The sequence below is a fragment of the Falco peregrinus genome, chromosome 7 (assembly GCF_023634155.1).
Source record: "Falco peregrinus isolate bFalPer1 chromosome 7, bFalPer1.pri, whole genome shotgun sequence".
Taxonomy (NCBI): Eukaryota; Metazoa; Chordata; class Aves; order Falconiformes; family Falconidae; genus Falco; species Falco peregrinus.
In genome coordinates this window covers 14,859,938-14,885,431 of record NC_073727.1, presented here as the reverse complement: position 1 = coordinate 14,885,431, position 25,494 = coordinate 14,859,938, and the positions used below count along the sequence as shown (strand labels likewise).

Genomic DNA, 25,494 nt, shown 5'->3' with positions numbered 1-25,494 from the left:
GATCCTGCCAGTGCAAACTCACAGGCAGACCTGGTTTTAATACACTCCTTTCCAAAAGACAGTCTCATTCTTGAAGGAATACAATTAGCATTTAATAGAGGAACAAAGAATACAGAAGTTCACTATCTAGATACTGAGCCTTTCTCTAGCGAGGCACCAGATATATATCTAGCCCTGTTCCAACATGTATTAAAGCTGGATCAGTTTAGTAGGTGTTCAGTATTCACATCACAGGGCTACCTACTCACAATTTCAATTCAGTAGGCATAAACAGACCTAGAAGTGCCTAGTCCAAGTTCAGTAGCATTTCCATAACTCTCTAACACATCCCATTCAGGGACAATCAGCATTTATACCTCCATGTTTTTTAAAGTTAATTTGCATACGGTTAAATTTAATTACATTATTTGTATTACATTTTTCATAGTTACATAAAATTCACACAACTGTTCTGTCCACTGTCAAAAGCAAAATCTGAATTACTGGGGCATCAGCAGAGGCTTAGGAAGTTAAACAGGTAACAACAATATTTTTGTGCATAAAGAACAAAGCAAGAGACTACTATGACCATCTGGAAAAAGGTTACATTCCCTCCTAGTAGCTAATATAGAGAAAACTGGTTTCTCCTACATCAGAACTTGTAATATGAAGCCATCCTCAATTCTATGGTTCTCAGTCACACAATGTATACGGATGATGTTTTAAAGTCTTAGTCAATAATCACCCCCTTATATCAGCACACTGCAACTAAGATGTTTTTTCTCTCCTCTAAACTCTGTAAACATATACACAAACATGCATACATTACAAAGAGAAACACCCAACAAGAAATACCACACAGTAATTTTTTTATACTATCCAGTATACCACAGTGAAGTCCTCATCACCAAGACTGTAAATCAAGAAAAAAATTACTCTGCAGCCTTCGCTCCTATTGACTGAACTGCCTTATCAAATTATTAGATGAAAGACAGATCTGGCTGCAACTAATCTGCCAACTACACAGTTAGGCATCCAATATACAGTTACTAGGAGAGGAACAAAACACTGACTTCCTCAGGTAGCTTTTCTGAGGGGTAGAGGGATGTTAAGAAAATTCACTCTCACATCAACCTCTTCCTGTATGCTAACGTTTTTACTCCTCTGTTTCTTCCTAGATAGCTAGACAAGCAGATTAATATTAACTGGAAGTCAGCAATGTGTTATGATTGTATACAAGCTTATAAACACATGGACAGAAACAGACAGAGTTTAATTAAAACATGAATACTTTTTTTCCTAAAAAGAGGGAGGAATAGAAGGGCATGTTTTTCATGTTTTCCAATACTTTATCAAGTCTCCAAGATCACTCAAACTCCTTACTTAGAAAAAAAAAAAACCAACCACTCCTTCATAGCAACTTTCAGCACTGTAACATGCATATAAAATAAACTCTGGTTTTAACAGTAACAGTTTAACAGTTACAATATTTTATCATAATTGAGAAGCAGGTCTGTAAAACAGTAATTACTGATTTTTTGTTCAAGTTCCTCAAAAATTGGAAACACATAATACTAAGTGTTTGGGTGTTATAACATTAAATCATATTTTTTCAGGGAAATATGCAGAAGTACGCTGATGTCTACATTTTAAAATATAGATTTGCAGTAGCTTTGCGGTCTAGCAGAAAAAGTAGTCATAGGTATGGAGTCACATATTAAACCACACTGAAACATACCTTCCATGAGGACTATATATTTTCTCCTCAACTTGGCTAGTTAAAAGGACTTTCCAGAAATTCAAAATTAAATATTATTTAGTAATTTTAGATGCTGCTTGATATTAAGGTCTAGTCTACATTTAAAAGTTTTTCCAGAGTAATTACACTAGCTTAGCTATATTGGAAAAAGCAGTTTACTACTGTAGGCTATAGCAGTTAAACAAAGGAGACTGTAAAATAAAAACACATTTTTCTCATATAGTTGTGGAGCAACCTGATCTAAGGTCTGAAGCAGGTTAGGTTGAACCAAATGATCTTCAGAAGTCCCTTCCAACCTAAATTTTTCTATTATTCCATTCTCTAGTAGTATTATTTAACTGGTCCAGAAATACTGCCAAACTGTTGAGAATGAATGTATACCCATTTAAATGAAAACTCATATAATATGAGCACACAAAAAAAGCATGGGTCTGCTCCTCAGGGTCTCGATTTCCTATGAATTAATTCAGAATATAACAACTACACAACTAAAAGCTACAAGCTTTGTTTAGAAGGGAGCTACCTTATTTATAGAATTAGCAGGAACCTTTTCTAATACAAAAGTGTTAATTTTTAATAGGAAAAAAATAGTTTGCCATGAAAATAATTATTTGTATTCACCGGCACTTGAAATGGCCAGTTACATTTATTTATACTTTGTGAAATTCAACTTTATTCCTTTAAGGTTTTTTGTCTTTTCTTTTTTTATTATTGGTGTGTACATATCAGATGTTTATACTATCTTGCTGTGCTTCACCAAAAGCACAAACAACAGTACTTAAGACATTGTTCCTTCCAGGGTCACAATACAGCCTACTAAGGGTCTATAGTATTTCTTTTTTCAGGGGGTAAAGCTGTGTCATGGCTGTTGCCTTTTTAAGTAAGAAAAAGATCCACTCATAAGCAAGCTAGTGCTTCTTCAGAAATACTCATTCTGTCTAGAAAAAGAGGATGATTCAAAACCACAACTACTCAATTTTCTAAAAGTTGTACAAATCATGTTGGGGGAAAGGGGAGAAAAACAATCTGAGCTAAAAATAAGTAACAAAGTAACATTATCGTTCAGACAAGGGTACATTAGGTCAGAAGCTGCTGCTTTTTAACACCATAAAGTGCTTATAGCTTTCTGTTCAAAAACTGCAGCAGAAAAAAAAGTCACCAAATCAGGAGAGCAAACAAGTTGTGTGCTCAGCATTTTGTTTAAAAAATAAAAAAAAGAAAAAAAGAAAGCTTTAAGAACAAACTACATGTTCTGTGTAGTGGTGTTTTTTTGAAACTAAGAAAGCTCATCATTGCCAACATTAAAAAACTGCCAATATGATTTTGTAGAATAACCTCACACATGCCATTAGAGTATTCTCCTTGTCCTTTCTTTACCTACCTCCAACTTAGCCATTAGTCTTATTGACATTTCTTCCATCCAGTTATATCACAGCTGCTAAAATATTACTTCCCATTTCTACAGCCAAGCTAGAAGAAAAAGTACGCAGCTATTTCACAGCCACAGGAGGTATGGAGGAGAGGGTGGGTTCCCTTCTAACCGCTGCAACACCTTAGTGCATCATTATAGAAGGTCCTACAGAAACACACAAAAAGATCCAATGCTGATCTATGAGATTTAAAAATCAACTTAGTAACAGAAAGAGACAGTGATATTTAATATGCAGTGTACTATATATTTGTTATCTATATCTGTTAAATATATAATTAAATTGGAAGAGTAAGTAATCTGATGGAAATCAAGAGTATGATAAAACCATTTATACACGTAGTTATATGTAAAAAAAATGGTGTCACATTTTTGTAGAGTGCTAGAAACTATGCAAGAGGAGAAGTTATTCCATTGTGAGTCCCAGAGCCAGTGTGGGATTTGAGGATAAACTAATCACCTTACAGACCAATTTAGGGAGAACGTCATGGTTTAAATTACTATGTTGAACTCACAATGATAGAGAAAAACACATAAACACATTTCCCTAACCACTAAGGGCTACCTTGTACCTCCAAAGAGACAGCCATGTACCAGGGGAGGCAGACTTTACCATCAATCCAGCAAAACCTGGGAAGGATTATACAGGCTTTGTGCCTTGGAGGGGGTGGGGGGTGGGTGTAAGTATTGCGCTCCAAAGCCAGGGAGCGGATATCTGAATGAGCCAGAAATAGGACCTAGAAGAGAAAGACACTCTGAGTTAGCTACCTAGGATGCAGTGCAATCTGCTGTTTCCTTCTACTTCTTCTAAGTCTGGTCACTTAACATATATTCTAATTGTTAATTTTCAATAATTTATCTGATAACATTGGAAATAATTCCACTGGGCACAATGACTTCAGAAGAATGGAAGAGTCATCACTAATTATAGAGTCCACCTCCCTACTGTTCTGTATGGATCAATAGTGTCCTATAACAACACCGCACACAGACACATAAAAATACAATCTGTGCTGTCAAATTAAACATGACTAAAACAAATAAACTGAGATTGCAAGTCATGCAGGCACCTGCAGTTTAAAGACTTCAACAGTCAAGAACATACACATCTGCCTGTTACAGTCATAACTGTAGTTAAACTGGATTTTCAGGTTCAGCCCACTAGAACTAATGTATTACAATTTATTACACTGGGGAAAAGAAGTAGAAAATGCTGAACTTGATTCATGTATTAGTTTACAGTTTGATCAGTATTTGGTTACAATATATGTAAGTCTTCACTTAAGTAGAACAGATAATTTCGAAGTTTTAAAATCTTTTGCTTAGGTATTAATGATATTTTAAAGCAACTTGTCAAAACCTGAAACAAAGTTTTGGGAATCTGAGCTTGAAATCCTGGTACCGTATATCTTAAAATATTTCAATTCAAAACAAATTTCAAATACAGGATATACCTGAGAAGTTGCATGCAACTCAGAACAAATTGAGTAAAACTGTATGAATCATAACCTTGGAAGAGCTCTTCTCATACTAATCAAAACTGATTTCACAGATTAACTGCAAAACCTACATTAACTCTGAACTAGCAAGAGAAAAATGTAGTACTAGTAGAGCAGAAATACAAGATACACATAACCCAGAGTCATGCTAAACTTCAGTTAATTTTATTCATAGTAAAAACTGTTGCCCAGATAAATCTCTGTCTTTCCTCATAAAAACACCCTTGATGTGTTTCTTTTTAAAAGTTTCTGAATACAAACGTAATTTTGAAACTAGTTACAGGAATGTTCTTTCCTATGTCTGTAAAGAGACTCTATACATAGAGCAATTTATTTGCTCTATGTAAAAGACTGCCCAGGTACTACTCCATATGTTAATTAAGATCCTTCATCACCTTTTGCCCCCTTCAGAAGTAGGGACAGGATACCCAACAACAACAACAAAAAAAACAAACCACACACACACAAAAAAAAAAACCAACAAAACAAAAAGAGAGAAGCAAGAGATAGGAGGAGTGTATTTCAGACAGGATGTTTGACACTAATAAGGCCAAGGTTCAGGCTGTCTTTCAAGTGACCTCTGCTACTGAAAGGTAAAGTGAAACTGCAGGATTAAAAAAGGGAGGTCTAAAATAACTACACTTTAAAATGCAGTACAGAAATGTGGTAGCCTGAAAGAATGAGTTTTCAAATAGCTTTCAAAACTCACTCCATTTTCAGCTCTTGCATCTTTTATTAGCAGTTGTGCGAACCCCATCAGGCCTCCTCAGCAAAATCCTGTTGCACTAAGCACCATACACAGAAGAGACTCTGCCTTTAAAAGCTTAAAAATATCACAGCAGCAGCAGAAAGAGCTGTAGTAATTTCTCTCTCTAATGAATGTCCTTCCTGTACTCTATCCCACCTATAAAGGAAAACTTAAGAGCAGAACTATTTCATACCACTCTTGCCTGCTGTATTTAATGAGCTAGATGAAAAAAAGCAACACACAATCCGATAAACAAGTACCAAATCTGCTGCCACTGCCCTTCTGTTGTCTCTCTACTAAAGGGCGGAGGGGGGCAAGTCTTCTATGCATGTTTGCAGAGCAGTTCAGCTCAGTAGGCTATACTGGTTATTTTTGAACAATGCAATCTCAGCACAATTCTGGGTTCAAATATGGTAAACAAGTATGGGACAGAATAGAGAAATTCTTTACAATCCCAAATTACAGTTTGGTTAACCAAAATGCTCCCTCAGCCAGGTCATTACTGTTGTTTTCTTCCACTATCATTCCAAACAAGTTATCCAAAGTCAGATGATTTTACTGATCAATTTCAAAGCGAAGAGGGTACATACAACCAACTGAAGCCATAAGGTATGAGTCATAATAGGGTTAATGTGAGTACTACCATACCTCATCATACAGTAAGATAAGCTAAATCATTAAATACAACTCAAGCATACACTCATTGTGTTGCATGCTAGATAAATTCTGGATCTTTTTACTCAAAACAATCTAGACTGTTCAGCATAGCTTCCTCATCACTCTAATCATTTACTTGTTTCAAATAGAATCAGGGTCTGCATCTGCTCTGCGTTCCAAGAAACCCAAGACATACGAAAACCAACACTAAAAAGTCTGTTCTTCCTGGGAAAAAACTGAATCTGGCATGAGGGGAAACCTCATGAGGAACCTGGGACAAGGGGAAAGGCAACTCTCATTTTTATGCTTATACCTGCCTCACAAGGGTGAGTCAAACTTAGACATTTGGGTAGAACAGAAAAAAAAATATAATAAAACCACAAAATAATCAAGGCCATGGTTTAACAACTGCAAACTGGATTTACCAGCAACAAAACCCATTTTCAGAGAGACATTAAAACATCCATTTGTGTTTTGAAGACTGATAACAAAATTAGATGTTTGTTTACCAAAAACCAAGCAGCAGGCTGACTGTAACAGCTAAAAAGAACAACAAAGTTTTTGGGCAAGAGCTAGAAATCAGAGAGAGTGTATTTTAAAAGTTATCTTACTGAAGCATATAATAAAACACTTTAGGCAAATCATTCAACAGTAAATTATGTCTCGCAAACAGCACAAAATGCATGTTGCATACTTTTTTTAGTTATCATATAATCTGAGTGACACCAAGTACTTTGATTACAATTATTATGATATTTGAAACAGGATTAATACAAACACAAGCCAAGCTGGTAAAGCACAGCTGTATGAACCACTACATTTCTTTACCATTACGTATGACGTGCATTTCTTCAGCAGTGAGCAAAAAATTCCCTTACTTCCCAACTGATAACAAAACACTATTTTAGCACACATAAGCACTGTTATTATCAAACACAATTTGCATTTCTGTGTTCAAAAATTTACGTCCAATACTAAAAGAAATCAGCGACATCTGACAGGGCATTCAGTGCTGAACAAACTGTAATCCAACTCAAGTCAGCAGTGGTTATCAAAATACATCCGTTGGAGAAAAGATCCATCAGAGATCATACTTTTGATGATTTCACTTCACATTCAAAAATTTAGAGTATTGTTCCTTAAGGTGTTGTCATCTCAGAATGGATGATAAATCCTTAGTAGAAAAACCTCTGAAAGTAACTTATTTGATTGACAAGGTTGCAACAGATAATAAAAAGAGTAGATTTTATAAGACCACATTGTATATAGGAAAGAAAAAATCCCATGCAATGCCCATGAGTCTAAAATAAAAGTATGCTCAACCTAAACACTCCATGAGTGACCAGAGTTCTAGAACTGCTCTCTACTAGTCAGTCTGAATGGGCAAATATTGAAGAAGTTTAACTAATACAACTGTACTTAATACAATACAAATCAAAGATTCACATCCTACAAATGTTTAGCTTTCTTAAAATTACTGAAACATGGAAAGCTAAACACTTGGTCACCTCAGGATCAAGTTGTAAGGTACAGAAAACTGAAGCATTTGATTCATACTAGTCTAAAATATATTTGCCATTGGAAAGTTTTGCTCACATGATTTGTAAAAGTATTCTGTTGATAACTTCAACTAACCTTGACTATGGCCTCTGTTCCCTCTGTGTGTGAGTTTTCAGGGGGAAAAAATGCACTGAATCAATAAAAGCAACTACTCAGTTAACTTCAGATCACAGTAATTAGTATTTCTGTAAATAGTTGAAATAGCTTAGAGAAATCAAGATATTTTACTGAGGGTGGAAAAAAACACTCTTCATCTGCAAGTTGTTCAACACAAGTGTTTCTACTGTCATGGTTTCCAGAAATTTGCTCTATAAGTAATATTTAGATTTAAAAATAGATTATATCAACCGAATTATGAATTTTAATGGCTACATCATCATGGTTGTGAATCTAACAGGCAGAACTATGATTTAAGTACAACTGACCTAGGGTTATCACTTAGTTTGGAAACAGGTTGTAGATCAGCCAAATGAAGCTATGTAAAACAAATTTCACCAAAACGCACTAGATGTGTGGTAAACTTTTTGAATTATTAACACCTACCACTAAGTTTGATGGTAACATAATAAAATATCCAAACACAAATAAAGGATGTAGGCGTCAAAGCAAATCCTACATAGTAGTATGTTCTTTTGAATGAATTTAAAATAAATAGCAAAAAGGTCTTAATTAAAAACCAAACATATCCACATAAAAAGCAATGTACTGTAAAATGACATGTTTGGGTGATTTGTGACAGCCTGATACTGTTATCTAACTCTGTATTCCTCTTAAGATAATCAGCACATTAAGTACTATCACCAGCTATAGTTAATACTATTTACGAAGGCATTAGATGTCACACAGAATGGATTTTTTTCCTGACAAACAAAAAAATTTCTTCAAATCCAAGTAAATATTTTAAATACTTTTAATGGAAAAACAGAATTATTTTATTATTAAAAAAGTAAACATATATGTATGCTATGAAAAATAGTACATCTTTTCTGCAGTATTTTACGATTTCAAGATTCATACATTTCCTGCCTTCTCAAATAAGCTCAAAAATATTTTTTTTTATTTATCATAAACATGCAATTCGCAATTCTTCGAAAGGATTGAGCTCATTCTCCAGTGCTGTGGTTTAAAAATTAGGTGTAGCATACATAACAGATGCAGCATATGAATAACCTCCGCATCTTAAATGGGATTACTCACAAACTTTACATATAAATTTAAGCATTCCAGGGAATCAAACCCCGACTGAAAACAAGTGATGTAAATTATAAACTAATCAAAGATACCACCTTTAGACTGTGAGGCACTGTTATCCACAGACTTCCAGATCTCGCTACTGGGTTATAACAGGATTGGATATTCCACTTCAAAAAGATAGTTTCTCTGCATTCCTTCTGTCTTTTAAGTCCCTAAAATCCCGCAGCCCATTTTTTAACAACAGCACATTAGCACCCAATGTCCCTGTAGGACTTATTTCTCACAAGTTCATCTTCTTGCTGCACACCTTTTTTGTTATTGAGAAAGACCCAACAAGTTGAAGTTACTCTTCATATTATTCGATATGGGTAACAATCCATAGGAAATTAGTGATCCTACTGAACTTCACAATAACATACTATGCAGATATAGTCTTTGTTTTCTTTTAAGAAGGTTGTTACCTTTTTTGCACTGTAATGCTCCAGCCTTTACTGTTTCCCAGGATCTTAAGATGTCAGTATGGATTTATTATAAATTGCCTAAATGGGAGAATCTGTAACTTCCTAAATTATGTAGTTTATAAAAAACATCAAGTTTTGTCAGAGCCTGGAAAGTTCCCTTAAAGGAGTAGCTTCATTTTCCAGTCCTGGCTAAAAGAAACAGCTGTCTTTTTTCTCTCCCCATGGCTCATCCCTGGCATTCCATCATTTCAAAAGTCTCCCCTTTTTTCCAGGAAACAATAAAAAGGCAAGTTTCAATGTGCTCATTACATTCAAGGAATTTCCTCAGTTCCTGCTAGTTTAATGAAACTGTGAAATCTGTTACTCCGAAGCACAGAAGATCTGTTTGCATAGCTTTCAAAGTATAACTGCAGCAGTTCTGAAGCAAAAGGAAAACGTCCATTTCTTCCATTTATATGGCCAACAATAACTTCTACATTCTGACAGAATCGTGTGTATACTGGCGGGGAGGGAAGTTTCAAAATACTTTATCAGGAAGTCCACAATTAAATAAAATGCAGGCTCCCCAGATACTGATCCAAATTAATGCAGAAGCTTCTTTCACTCCAAACTTCACGACTGCTCTTTTGTTTTTTAAACACAGTTACAGTTATTTTCTCCACCAAGAACAACACTTACATTTTCCAGTGCAGATGACTATAATAGATGTGAACAATAACTGAATAGAACTCTCCTGAAGAAGAGAGCTAATGTTTTTCTATCTGAACAGAACTCGGTGCAGCAAACCACTGCATTTGAAAAAAAGTACTCATCTACTTTAGAATATACAATGCACAGGAAACAGTTTGTTATCTCATTTGCATTATACTGAAAAATACTCCAGTGGCATGCATCCTATGCTCCACTTAACAACAATCTAGTGGTCTCTTTGGACATTTAACTGAAAATAAATTGCATCTTCTACTTTTGGACAGGGAACTTTGTAGAATTTGAGAGGCAAGTAATTCCTTTCCTATCTACTGTCTGTAGAGCAAATCAGAAATTGTCACATGACAGTCAGTCTACAACACATGACAGGACAAGCAAGACAGCATTATTCTCACCACCATTTAACCTGCTTAAAATCTCGTATCCTCATAGCAGCAAGGAGCCAGAGAGGACTATTATGAACAGGCTGAGCGTGAGAGAGCAGGGAAGGTTGGGGACTTGGCACACAACATGAAGACTTAGTATTTTTCTTATATAACTGTTGTCAAGTCCATAACTGACCAAGATAAAACAACCAAAGCAGTTAAAATGTAGCCTGAAGTGACCTAAACCACCTTCTTCCTCCTTAAATTAACTCCTTCAGAAGTGCAAAAGTGAAAACAAAGAGCATATCTAGTGTGATACAGCAATACCAAAATGTTAAATATTTCCATTACATTAAAAAGCCAAATGCAGGTTTTATGCAGGTAATTACTATCTGTGGAGGCTTGAAATTTTAACTTCTTTACAGTCATGGAAGGCAGCTGGCAGGAAAAAGACTGTAGATTTATACATATTTATAAAAATAAAGCTTTAACTTTCATCCTGTCCTAATCTTCAGCTCTAACACTATGGAAAGGGGAAGAAAGAGTGTGGAACATTTCATATAAAACTATCTAAAAATTTTCATTTGTACATGTACAAAAAGCCACATGCAAACAAATTAATAGATACTCAACAATTAATGACCTACAGAAAAATGGTCAAAAGGATAATATCATGGTAACAGTCAGGACACATCTATAATTTTAATAAATAAAATTTCCCTGTCATTACAACATAGTTATCCATCTATGGGTCAGAAGGTGGACGCTGTAATTATTTTGATTTATATATAGCCGATTCAAAATTTATGAAAAAAAAAAAGCAACACAGTAAAAAATTACCAGCAAGATCATTGAAAATACTCAAAGTAGAGATCAGTAGCCCAAAACTCCCATTTAAGTCCACCCTCCTTCATCTTATCTTAAACAATACCCTGGACAATCTTCCAGGGCCAACACTTCAGTGAAAGGAGCCAATAATTACCACTATCTTTTGAAACCATGGATTTATGTCTCAGTACTCTGGGACTAGCTTTCTCAATTTCATTTTCAACTCTGACAAATGGATACAGGGAAGAATCCTTTAAGACATTTTTGCAAGATTTCATAAAGCAAAGCTCCCTTTTATGTGTAGCTGACCTCAGCAACTGGCAAATATGCATCCTCGCCCCTACTCCATAAGTAACATTCAAAATTATTTATTTTTTAAAAAAATGTATGATTTAGAGAGCTAGGCTGTAGTGGCTCAAGTCTATCTGCAGCCTTAGAGGTTACGATTTCTTTTAGCTCTAGGCTGAAAATACTTTAGAGCGTTTGATAAATCAGGAGCATGAATCCAAACAGAAACAAGCTCATTACTTCCCACCCACCCCACCCCCATACTGACAGTACAGTGTCTTGGATATGCAGAGAAAGGGGGGGGGGGAAATGCTGTCTAGTGGTAGGTCAAACTTCTTGATGAACGTGTTGCTTTTCTACAAAATGAAGATTTGCAGTCAGCCCAGTGTAGTTGGGTTACCAGTAAAGATAAAGACTTCTACAGAAGGATTCCTTCTAATTATGGAAGTATCTTTAACACTGACAAAACCCACCTGTCGAAACAACACTGAAGGTTTCAGAAGTTGTAAGCTGCAAATATCATATAGTATCACAGCTTGGAACTGGGGTTTTAAGAAATTTGCTGTTAATTTACAATAAATAACTTATCTTTCAAACCACTTCCTATCTGCCAAAACCCAGTCATTTACAAGTGTTCCATATCTTAATTTCATCAGCAATATTATGATCTCAGCAGTCTACCTTTCTGTATTAGCACTGAAAGATGTTAATACAAAATATTTATTTAAATAAGTATATATAACAACAGGAAGCTTAGCTTTCTTTGATGAAGGACTGAGAAATACAGGTCTGCAAGACTTCTAAAGTAGTATTAAAAATTTCTTTGCTCAGTAGGATTTTTCTCTCCTTTCGATATAGGAATTTTATTTATCCAAATCACCTCTGAAAAAGTTTTACAAATCAGAAGTAAAACACTAACAATTCTACCACTAATACTTGTTCTTTCCCCCATCAGCATTACACACACATCCTAAGAAACCATAGCCACCTAAAAGATGCATACCAAATGCAGAAATTACTAGGTATTTTGACTGATTACTTACATCATACTTTGCAACTCAGGTGTAAAGCTTGTAGATTTTCTTCCACTGCCTGAAGAAGAAACTGTTGACATCGGGCTAGCCACAGTGTTGCTCATCTGAGTAAACAAAGAAATAATAACACTTACAATACTTACATTTTATGTTTCATATTCAAAAGGAAATAAAAGCTATTTAGAGTAGACTTGAATGTAAAGGCTCTGCATGCAAAAAGAAGCCTAGGACACTGCAGAAAACATAATAGAGTTGATGTTTACTGTAACCAAAGTATTAGAAACATGCATTATTTCTGAAAATACCATTTAGGAGTACCCTAGCAACATGAATGAAAAAGCATTAGGATAAAAACACTGTTACTCTGGAATACATGGTATTCTTAGGCACCAGTATCTTGCCATGCAAAACATACTCTTATATTCTTGCACTATCCTAAGCACTAGTAAACCACATCCATACTGTCTCCACCGAGACGAAGAAGAGTAAAATCAAATCACAGAAAAAGCCAGATAAAGCTGGTGTTTTAGAAAAGAAGCTTGTTTTACATAAACATATTACTTAAGTCTTCAAAACAGAAATGCATTAGAAAAAGTGGGACCTGAACATCATCATAATACTTGTATGACTGAAGATACTAGCTTTTATAAATAAATTTCTCATCAAAAGCTTCAAACCAAAGCCAGGACAGTTCTACTTCTATTCTATGACGTAATTAACACAACTACATTTTCCTCTAAAAGGGAAGTCTAATGCCTTTAAACATGTTTTTTACATCACTTAATATACTAACAGACTGACAAATGAAAAATCCATAAATATAAAATAGAGAGTTTCATTTTTCCCTTCAAGATATTTTTTAAGAACTGCACATGCTGTCTCCGGATAAACAGGATATATTCCCACTACATTTCTTCCTCTTCTAGTTTGCCACACAGTAGTAAAAGTTGAGTTGTACTGCTCATCTCTTGTACTTGGAGTAGTAGCAGTAGTAATGACAATGCAAACCTGGAATATAGTTTACTTTGCTGTAAGGCCTCTACAGAGAGCCTACCTTCCTCCACTTTTAAATGTTAAATGTAAGATAGATTACTTTCCAAAACCAAAAAAATCTAAAAGTACATGACCAGATTTATATTAAATGCCATTAAAAGCACTGCAATCAATCACAAATAATACTTTCATTTAAGAAAACATAATACTTTAGGCAGAATAGATACCTTCAAAAACTAACAAAAGAATTAGTGTTTTCAAAGGCTAGTGATGTAACAGCATATGGATGAACAATGAAAATAAGAAGTTTATGCATTTACATATATTCGTTTAGGTTGGAAAAAGACCTTTAGGATCATCAAGTCCAACCATTAACCCAGGACTGCCAAGTCCACCCCTAAACCACGTCTCCAAGTGCCACATATATGCACTTTTTAAACACCTCCAGCCACCTCCCTGGGCAGCCTGTTCAATGCTTGACCACCCTTTCACTGAAGACATTTGTCCTAATATCCAATCTAAACTTCCTCTGGCACAACTTGAAGTTGTTTCCTCTTTTCTATCATTTGCTACTTCAGAAAAGAGACTGACCTCCACCTGTCTACAACCTCCTTTCAGGTAGTTCCAGAAGGCAGTAAGGTCCCCCCTGAGCCTCCTCTTCCCCAGGCTGAACCCCCCCAGGTCCCTCAGCCGCTCCTCATCAGCCCTGTGCCCCAGCCCCTGCCCCAGCCCCTGCCCGGCTCTGGACACGCTCCAGCCCCTCCACGTCCCCCTGCAGTGAGGGGCCCAAAGCTGAACACAGGGGTCCAGGGGCGGCCTCACCGGTGCCCAGCGCAGGGGGACGGGCACTGCCCTGCTCCTGATGGCCACACTCTTTCGGATACCAGCCAGGATGCTGATGGCCACCTGGGCCACCTGGGCACACAGCTGGCTCATGCCCAGCCGGCTGCTGACCAGCACCCCCAGGCCCTTTCCCACCAGGCACCTTCCCAGCCCCCTGCCCCCAGCCTGTAGCGCTGCCTGGGGTTGCTGTGACCCAGGGGCAGGACCCGGCACTGAGCCTGGTTGAACCTCATACAGTTGGCTTCAGCCCATGGATCCAGCCTGCCCAGATCCCCCTGCACAGCCTCCTGCCCTACAGCGGGTCAACACTCCCCAACAACTTGGTGTCCTAAGTTTACTTTTTATTAATGCTTGAAAGCAGATTTTCAGACTTCTGTTCATGTTCAAGCAGATTCTAATTTAGGTCCCCATCCTGCAAGCACTTATGCACATGTGTAACTTCAATGACAAGTTTACTCCCATTGAAGTCTGATTTTAGTCACATGAGTACTTACACACCAGGCTTAAGTGTTGGCAAGGTGCTGCCACAATCAGCAGTTACCAGTGTCAGATAATTTCAACAGTCAAATCAGTAAGTTTAAAAAAAAGAAAGAAAAAAGTAGAAACATCATAACATGAAGGAACTTGATGGAGGATTTCTAGGAAAGCTTTACATCCACATGTAAGGGAGCAAAGAAGAATCTGCAATGGTATCTACATACAGGAACAGCCCAACAATCTGGAAGTTTATATGTATTTTACTGTTCATTATTTGATTGGTACTAATTAAGATTCATTTTCGCAGCTATATATTTATATCCGATACCACAGTACCAATATTTCTAAATACAAATTAATACACTGTAAATTCTGTATTTTACCCAGACCCTAAAGAAAGTAGTTAGGGAAACACCTCAGTTAATACTTGCTAAAACAGCTGTAGAAAAAAAAAATCCTGAAACATACCAATCATATGTGCCTTAAAGTTTCAAAACTGAATAATGTAAAAATATTTAAGGGGGTTTTTAGTTTTAGGTTGTGTTTGGGTTTTTGTTTTTGTGTTTTTTTTAAACTAACTATATCATTTAAAGCATATGGGTATTTTCTTTGAACATCCATAGCAGACATTTTGCTTTATCCATGAGGTTCTGTTAACTTCTGAAGCCTTCTCCCAAAATTCCCAAAAAACATGGCATATTATTCCACAGTTGCCTCCTCACAGCATAAGTTTTCTGATTCATGTGTGTTCTGGTGCAAATACTTTTTGAAGATTCCTGCCCCTCAAGTGGCAAAGAACAATTTAATTAAAAAAAAAACTTGAAGGGCTATACACCTGAAAGTATCAGTAGGTTTGAGCTGATCAGCTAGGGCTTCACTAAAAACTTGGTCTTCCTATTGCAACCAAACGATTTAACTTTCAAATCAAGCAGGTGTACAGCATTTTCTTGACATAAAAAAACCAACAGCTTGTCAAGTTTCATCAGACCCTTTACAATAATTACTTCCACAGCTCATGTTTTGTTTGATGGTTTAGATAATTAACTTCTTTACACATCAAAGTCCCATTGTCCGTATGTTCCATTTCCTTTCTTCCGGACTTAAAAAAAAAAAAAAGTCATTCAAAAGCAGAAGCACTCTCAAATCAATTTTCTTCAATAAGTACAGTTAGCATGGAACTGAAAAGCCTACTGTAACCTTCAGTGGGTCAATATACTGTATTTGTTTTAGCTCCAAACTGAAATGCAGCTGTTTGCCATATTCCGCAAAATGAATTCAGATGTTCAGATTAAGTCACAGATTATTTCAACATGCTGTATTTTAATCATGAACCCTAGTGTTAATCAGAAGTTATCTTCTCCTTGCTATTTGGACTAGTAATTATGAGTTCCTATCCAAAGAGGTCCAGCTTTTACAAACTCTCTTTTCCCGTAGGTAAAATACTGTAATCAAATGTATAATAAATCCACATTAAAAGGCATATATAATCATTAATATAAATATCTAAAAGCATCTTCTGTAACCTAATGTCTTTTGCATTAGGCACAACAGAAAACAGTACTTGTTCCATATGAATCAGAACAAAAGAGTTCTCAGTTGAGCGAAACTAGTTGTAAGTCATTTCTCATCGAGATTAGGCCCATCCTTCTCACCAAAGTAAGATACCTGGGCAGACTTTCATCTCATATCCATATCCACTCCGAGATTACCAAGCAATACTGACTCACACTCATGTTTGTACAATCAGTGGGTGATCTGCATAACCTATCTATTTAGTCAAGCTCCAGTTGAAAGATGTATAAAAATTGAAATTCTACTGCTCTTAAGACTTAAATTTAATATACAGGCTACACATTTAGCCAGTAACTGTACAGCAGCAAATCTCCAAGCCACTTCATATCATTTGGGACATACATAAGGACTCTTAAAATAAATATATATACACATACACACAGTCAACTACTCAGTCTTTCGAAATTCTACTCAAATACTTTCACCAGCCACCGCTGCCAAAATGTCACGAGGATCTAGCAGAAAGGTGCAGCCAGATCTGTCACCACAGAGCAGTTCTCCAATATATCTGCTTAATAGCTGGATCTAAACTCAATCAGGAACAGCAAACATTAATATTACTACAGCTTTCATTTCACAGAAGAAAAAAAAAAAAAAGACACGTCTAAACTGGGTCAGTTAAAAGAAAAGTGGATCCTCACAGATTTTATCTGTCATCTCTGTTATAGTCCAAAGAAAGTGTAAATTAGGAGAGAAAAAAAAAAACAAACAGCAGTGTCCCTGCATAAATTTTAAATTAAATAATACACTACAGTAGAATTTACTGTGATGACTTAATTCAAACATACATCTAATGTGGTTACTGCATCAGTCCTCTTTTCTTGCTTTCATAAATACATTTTGCATATAACCTGAAACCATGCAAAGATTTAAAGACTGACATTTTCATTTATATAAATCCAAACAAAACAGGAAGGAAATAAAAGCCAAGATATCTACGAATTAACACAAAATTAAAATGAATGCTTTTGTTTCACACCCTCTACTGCAGAGTAATTAGATTAACTAGTCTGTTACCACTAAGTATACTACATGCGTGGCCTCACCAGCAGACAAGAGTATAAGGTAACAGTCTTCTAGCATTGGATATATAACTTGATTAACTACAGGAAACAGATTTTTGTTAGTGCATTTCTTTTAAAGAACAAAAACACAACCATAAACCCTGTCAAATACATGCAAGGCTGGGTTTCTAAGTTTATGCTCAAAATTATTTAAAAAGTTTAAAAAAAACAATAACCCATAACTGAATACTAGAGTACACATATTGTTTTGCTGATCACCCACTTCCTCGGTAGCATGGAATAACTGAAAATTAAAACAAAGTATGAAGTCCTTAAGTTTTCCTGAGCTGTTCAAGCACGCTGGAACTAGAAACACTTTAAAGGGCCTCAGATAAGCACAATGCATAGATAACTTAGATTTTATGACAAATTAATGATTCAAAATATATAATGAAACTCCTTTGTTGTCCTTTAACCTGTTCAGGCCAAAAAAAAATAAAAACAGCTTCTTGTCTAACAATTATGAAATGGCTTTTCTTATAAGCAGTAAGATGAGTATCTTCCATATTGCCTAAACACAGCCCCTTAAAAGCTAAGCAGATAAAGAAAAGGCACAAACTCTCAAGTAACAGCCAGACCCAATCCAGGATAAGAAGCAATCTGTAAGCAGGCAGTGACACATCTGCGTACAGTCTGCACACAGTAATATTGTTCAAAGCTAGGGATGTAATCTCAGCTTTCTTTCATTTTTTAATTAATTAACAAAGTATCACGAAGTGGAATGCATGCACTATTCATGCTAAGGATAACACATTACATCTGCTACTGCTGCTTCCATTTATTACCTGATAAACTAGATGCTTAGGACAGTTTTACTTTAAAGCGAATACCAGAAAGAAATACTCATTTATAGCTGCCACTGCACCGCCCAGCTTTCACCACCCAGATAAATAAGCATCTCATCTTCAACCATGACACTCTTTCTTGGAAAGAAACATGCTTGGAAAGCCCACACGAATATAAGGAATACAACGGAGCATCATTTACCCCTCTCCATTTATAAGGTATTTCAGTCATTCATTCCCATTTAGAAGTTACAGAAGAAACATGCAAGTCTGATAACAAAGGGTAAAACAAGTTTTCAAATACATGTAGGTACAGACTTTGATCCAAAGAATAAAATGCATCTTACTGATTTTATCTTTAAAACTGCCCCGTTAGACACCCCTAGAGATACAATAATCCTTAATGTTCATTTCTGTATCTCCTAAGAAGGTATATTTGTGCATTAATTTTACTCAAGACCTTAAATGAAAGCAGTAAACAAGCACAACTCACTGACTTTGCAGGGAAAGAAAAGTCACTAACCAGCTACGCACTAAAGCACAGCCTTCTGACTCTATTCTGCATAACAACCGCTGTATTTTACTGGAAATGACTCTGCATGTCCTCGCACTTCAAGGTATTATATGCCCATCCAGAAGTTAAACATGACAGTTATTTAAGCTTCTGAAACAGACCACAGAATGGTCTGGATTACTGAAAGACTATTAATACACAGATATGACTATTTTATTTGAGACTGAGAAACATACAGCATAATCTTACATGTGAGGTAGGCCTCCACATCTGGAGATGTTTACAAACACTTCTCTCAGAGTTTCTAACTGGAGTCTAATCAGAGCTCTGTCCTTCCCCAGAAGTGATTTATTTTTAACCAAGAGAGCAGGGAAAAGGAATCTAATATACATGCCCTCCTCTCTCTGAACGTGCAGCACTTTTTGCAGAACTCCATGCCACATTTGGTAGTGGCAGTACAAATTAAGCACCAATTAATTTCTTCCTCCTTCCTTAAAACACATTAACAAAACAGCCTATAGGCTAGACAACCTGTAACTAACAGCAAAGTTTCCAGAATGAGTCCTGTAACCAAAACTTTGTTTGCACTAGCAGTTATTTTTAAAAAGCACTTTATTTTAGTAGTATTCTGAATCTTCCATACCAGTTATTTAATAATTGTATAGATGTGCAACGTAGCACATTCGCTTCAAGTAATTAGGAATTCACATACTCAACTCCAGTATGCAAAGATGAACAGACCCCAAACTGTAACTTACTCAGTATTTTGCTTTTTCTGAAGAGTAAAACATTCTTATATGAATATGCTGGTGTCAAGTTAGTTCTGCCAGTATGCTTTAGCACTTATTTGCCAACCAGCAAATCCGTTAGTCATCATAGTTCCCATGTACCTCTCATTCTATCTAAAGTAATTTAAAATTTAAGCCTTAACTAAATGCAGTTTGATTCTCTGTAAAGCACAACCAAATTTGCCCTCTTCTTAGCATTAGCTTTAAACTATACTTTCTAGACTTTCACCTGCCTTCATCTGTTCAGCTCCTTTCAGGATAGGATTATCTTCCCAACCTATCACGCTGATTACATCAGTCCTCCTCCTTTCACATCACCCTGGACTATGTTTAGTTCACTATCTGAAATACAATTAAGACCATCCCATAACATAATTCCACCCTGACCTCAACCGAACATTCTAGCATACCAGGCATTTCCTACTTTGCCCCATTTGTTGCCTTCAAATTAGGGTACCGATGTCTGTAACAAAAATTCCTAATCAAGAAATTAGCCAGATACATAGCTGAGAGTGTAAGAATTTTCTCCAATTCTTGTTGTTGAACTGTTCCTCTCCTTTCTGAAATCGCTGCTTGCCATCATGTCTAAATTCTCTAGAGCAGAAAACATCTACCTCAATTGCTGCTTATTTGCATACCACCTAACACAAGGAAAACTACAGAAAAAACAGTCACAGCTTTGATATACATTACACCCATGCAAACTAGCTCTTAAGAAGTAGGTCTAACAGTAAGTCAGTAACATCTAAGACACCAACCCCTTTCAGGGATCTCACGGTCACGGGTAACGTCCAATAGGTTCCTGCTAAAACGCATTCTTGTTTACTTGAAAACACACGTTTCTCTTTGCTACTTAAGCACAATTTTTAAAAGTACTTAATACTGGAGAGCCATATTGGAAATTCTTATGGTTTACCTGAGAGATGCTAGCAAGAATTGCACCAATACCTAGGTGCTTAAAATCATCTCCTTCATACAACCTCTTGGTCTCTTTTTACCATTACTATTCCTTCTCCTGTAACAGTTTAAACAGCTGTGTGAACTAGAAACTTTGCAGTTGACTCTGTGAATATCTGATTGTAATGAAAGGTAAAGCTTCAAACATATGCAAAATACAGTGGTAAAGAAAAGCCAACAATTATTTATAAATATAAATTTATTCTGTGCTAGCTTGCAAATGCATACTTACTAAGATTACTTCAAATGAATAGTGATTACATGTAGCACTATGAATGTCAAGTACCTGAAACACAGATTACAGATCTAATAAATATCATTTTCAATGCATTTGACATGCAGTTTTCTGATCAGCTTCAGATAGGCTCATAACTGAGTCACTACTGCCTGGTTCCATGAGAACATAGGCCTAACTAGTTTCCTTTTCTTTATATACTTTGTCTACACATTTGGATATTTCACAATTTCAACGAGAGCGTCAACTCCAGTAGTTTCTACAGTATAATTACACTGCTTGGGTTTGGCCTCATGCCTTAAAACACCCTTGCAATAATGACCTAGAAATACACTGTCTAGCTGGTCTCATTGCTTGAGGGCATCACATCAGAACAGCAATAACAACATGAACAATGTTCAGTGTTGCTCTAGACTATTATATGTAAGTAATTCTTAAAACACTTGTAGCTTACTAAATTACAGCTTGCTTATGCTGACAAGTTACTAATTGACTAATCAAGTTTCAGACAGCTCCATTCTATGTTATTCAGAACTGAGCCCATGAGAGTAATTTAGTTGGTTATGACACTCAGAGGCTTAGCAAATAATCTAAAGGCTACTGAATCCTGTTAAATCTTAAGCAATGTTTCCAAATCCATATAATTGAAAATCATGAGTAAAATGCCAGTAAAGCATCGAAAGATTTCTTGTTTATTTCTCAGAGACATGATTTTTTCCTCCTGTCTTTTTGCACATTCTGGTTAGACCTCAAGATTTTCTTCAGAACCATCACTGCTAAGAATTTCTTTATCTAAATGAAAAGTAATATTTTCCAACGACTCAGAGACGGGGCTTTCAGAAAACCATAAATGAATGCTGCTACAGTTGAAATGCTACTTTTAACATCAGCATCCCCATCTATTACAGTAACAATACACAGGACAAAAAGGAATCAAAGTAAAATCTGATTTGCCTGTAGGTAACATGCAAATCAGAGGCTGTGCAAAGTCCACCAAAGTTAACAGAAAGACTGATGCTGCCTTCCATGCCACTTGGGTGTGGCCAACAATGAAAAAAGATAGGCAAAAAGGGAGAAAGGGAGGGTGCACTGCACACTGCCAAGTAAGTTGGTGCTGTACAGGGTGCAGCGTTGTAAGCCAAAGGGAGAGAGGCCTGTACCAAGATAGAGAATGATGTGGGAGTTAGATCAAAGGCCTCAAAAAAAAAAATTTAAGCATATCACCAACACCACTGCAAACCTTGAAACAGATTCACTTAGGAAATCAAATGTCTCACAATAAATCATTAATAGTGATGCCATACAGCAAACTTGGTTGTCCACAACATCAGGTTCCTACCTCCCCTTCTCATACACAGTAATAAGCATTTTGCATGTATATTGTGCTTTGCATTCATAGACCGCAAAGCATTCATTTGTATAACTTCTAGGAAATTCTAAGCAGTTGATCTCTACATAGAATGTATAAAAACAGAGTTAGTAAGTGGCAAAACCACTTGAAGCCTACACAGAGAAGTATTCTGCACTATTCCTAGGGTTTTATTTGTTAATAAGCTGTTATTCCTAGGTTTTTACCATTTGCCAGTAATTTCCGTAAGGATTAAAAGTTTCTACAAGGAATATTCCAGGATTCCTATTAATAAGACACCAAGCCTGTTTGTGCAAAATGTGTAAAATCCACTTTCTCCAGAGAAAAAGTGCAAACCACTGACATTTCACAGCATCAGAGCAACAAGCAGAAATTAACAACACCCAACAGCACACAGCATACTGCAGGCCAAAGCCTGGTCTACATCACATGATTTTAAACCTACCATCAAATAAAAGTTCTCAAAACACCTTCAGCATTAGTAGCAAGGCAACACCACAGACAGGGCTGGGTCCAACACGTGTAACACCAGCGCAGGGCACGAGCAAACCAACACAAGAGCAAAACATGGGAAGAGCGGCTCGCTGCAACCTCCCAGCCCCGGGTCTTGGGCTTCCCCCCAAAACCGCCCGGCCAGGGGGCTGCCGAGCCGGGGGCCAGCCGGCGGCCGGGTCCCAAGCAGCACGGCTGCCTGGTGCAAGGCAGGGCCGCTCCTCCGCATCTGGGCTCCGGCAGCGGAGCGGAGCCCGCTTTGGGTGGCGGGGGGAAGCCGGCCACGCACCCCCGCGGCCACCGCTCGCCCCCGGCCGGCGCGACCCCCGGGGCGGCAAAACCACCGAGACAGATGGAGCTAGAACCCCCCGCGCCCACAGGCACCCCCCCCGGCCCCTCCCGCCAAGCGGCGCCTCACAGGTACCGCCGACTGGAACCCGCGAGGTTAATTATTTCTGAAGGCCCCAAAAAAACCGAGCAGCCTTAGTTAACAGCGATATATTGTCTTAATTGCGTGCCCTCGCTGGTGACTCACTCAAAAGGCTCACCCCCGGGGACGGGTGGATGGATGGATGGATGGATGGATGAGGAGGAGGCGGCTGAGATGTGCAGGGGAGGAAGGAAGGAAGAGGGAGGGAGGGTAGGAGCAGCCTGGCTCGGTGGTGCCCAGGTTCCCCCACACACACACACCCCGTGTGCGGCTTATCCGAAAGGGGAAAAGCGAGGGGCAGGAACTGAACCTCGTCCCTTCCCCTCCACGCGTGCCTGGACCGAGGCAAGAAACGAGGGGGAGGCGAAACGGCGGCCTCTCGCTCTGTCTCTCCCCCCCGCCGCCGCCACGGCAGCCGCAGCTCCAACGCCGAGGCGCGCAGGCTGCGAGGGGGGGTAAAATGGCGCCGCCCGCGGCGGGGAGGGGCCGGTTCCGCCACACAGCGGCCGCGGCGCGCCGCCGCCTCCATCTGCTGTGTGGCAGGCCGCGGCCTCCCAGGGCGAGGGGTGGAGCCAGCGCGGGGCGGGGCCGCCCGCCGCTTCCTCCCCGCCGCCGCCGCTGTCGCGCGCAGGTGCTGCCCGGCGGCTGAGGGAAGGGCGCGGGCGGCCGTGGGCGCCGGCTGTCCCCCTCAGCGCCCGGGCGTTGCTGGCGGGTGGCGATAAGAGGCGTTAGGGCTGTTCCGAGTGCTACAGCCGGGAAGGGTGTGGGGAGAGGAGGGGGTCGTGGGCGCTAGCGCAGGTGGCTGGGCCTCAGGGCAGCTACCAGCTCGCCCTCTGCACCGACAGCGCTGAGGCGGTGGCTGAAAATCGTATAGCGTCTTCCCCTTATTCTTGACCTTGGAAATGCCGGTGGATTCTTACTACCGCACGGCAATTTGTACTACCTCAACCATACAATTAATAGTTCAAAGCTACACTGGGGGCGGTTTAGACCGATTGTTAGGAAGCATTTCTTTACCTAGAGAGTGATCCAACGCTCAACGGGCTTCCTAGAGAGGTGGGTGGGTGCCCCAAGCCTGTCAGTGTTTAAGAGGCATTTGGCCAACTTTTGGCCAGCCCTGAAGTGGCTGTGCAGTTGGACCAGATGGTCCTTGTAGGTCTCTTCCATCTGAAATTGCCTGTTCTGTGCTGAGGTGGTTAAATGCGTTGGGGTGGGTAAATACCTCCCATCTATGAGCAGGGCCTGTGTTTTCCCTCTGATTTCTGCGTCCTGCCAGCTCAACAGGTTCATTATGACAGGCATGATTAGCGGGGCTGGAGCATTTAACCTACCTTTTATTTCTTCTTTTAGCCCTTCCCTTCTTCTTTCAACATTTTCTTGCTTTGACACCTCCTAATTGTAGATTTTTGTGAGTTCAGTTCAGTCATACCACTCATCTGCAAGTACACACACAGGTTTGTTAGGAGACAGGCTGATTTGTACAGTGGTAAAAACTGGAATTAATAAATGTAACAAACAGAGGTAAATGGAGTAACTGTTCATGCTTTCTTCGCTACAAAAAATCTTGCCTTTCTTGAAAGTTTGCAGGGTGTGTAACTTCCAGAGTTAGTCTGTCTTTTGCTTTGCCCTTCTCATCTTTAATTCAAATTCCTGCCTGCACACTGAACAGGATCCATATTTTTTCTACTAGGATTCATTCTAAGAAACTGACAGCTTAGAGGCTTTGTAATTTTATGTACATCTTAGTGTTTTACTTCTTTTTTGAGAGAGAGATAAGAGGAGGAAGGAGGAAGCTCTGGCAACCACCGCAATGATCTTAACACTCAGGGGCCAGCTGGAATCCAGCTTATTAGAAAGTCATCTTATTTTCTGCCTTTTTCCCTTCCTTCTCCCTTCCTTCTGCTACCTTTTTTTTTTTTTTTTTTTTTTTTTTTTTTGCTACCATTCACTCCCCATCCTTCTTACTGCCTCTCATAAACACCCTAGCAGTCCTCTCTGTGTTGCTTCCTTCCCATTCCCACCTCCCACACCAGCTTCAGAAAGGCGAGGCAATTCTGCTGCTTGCTGCCAGCCTCTTTACCGTCTGCTCTGGCTTACGATTTTGAAAGTAAAGCCGATACCAGCCCAAGTACTGACAGCAACAGGGCAAAACACCAAACAGCTAAGATAATATCCTTGAGAATCACAGGCCTGGTGCTCTGATTCTTGCATGCACAGAAAAGTCTAGTTATTGCTGCAAGGAAGGTGGCCTGAACTGTTCCTTGCTGTTACACATTTTAAAACACCTGGGCAACCCCAGCCAAAGCAGGATTATTATTGATAAGCATTTTCTTGGCCAAAGGGCGAATCAAAGTATTCTGTCAAGTTATGAAAGGTACTGGGGTCTTCCTTGAGGTGACTCAAGTTTTTAGCCAACTTCTGTGATATGCCAAAACCTTCCGTTAAACCGAGGAAGGAAAGGCAGCA

The 25,494-nt window shown here is 38.4% G+C and overlaps 1 protein-coding gene across 5 annotated transcripts in view; it reads right to left on the bottom strand.

Moving 5' to 3' along the window:
• SUPT3H (SPT3 homolog, SAGA and STAGA complex component) overlaps nt 1-23,517 on the bottom strand; it is a 277,928-nt gene extending 254,411 nt beyond the window's left edge. The window contains exons 1-2 of one of the 5 annotated variants that reach the window (XM_055810080.1): nt 23,147-23,517; nt 12,519-12,613 (exon numbers count right to left, since the gene is read on the bottom strand). In XM_055810080.1, coding sequence (XP_055666055.1) covers nt 12,519-12,613 — 95 coding nt within the window. In that variant the 5' untranslated portion in view covers nt 23,147-23,517. Of the gene's footprint in view, nt 1-3,119; nt 3,315-12,518; nt 12,614-23,133 lie in introns of those variants that run through there. The other 4 variants (XM_055810078.1, XM_055810079.1, XM_027789203.2 and 1 more) reach the window with 4 other exon arrangements.
• Nucleotides 23,518-25,494: the final 1,977 nt, after the last annotated feature.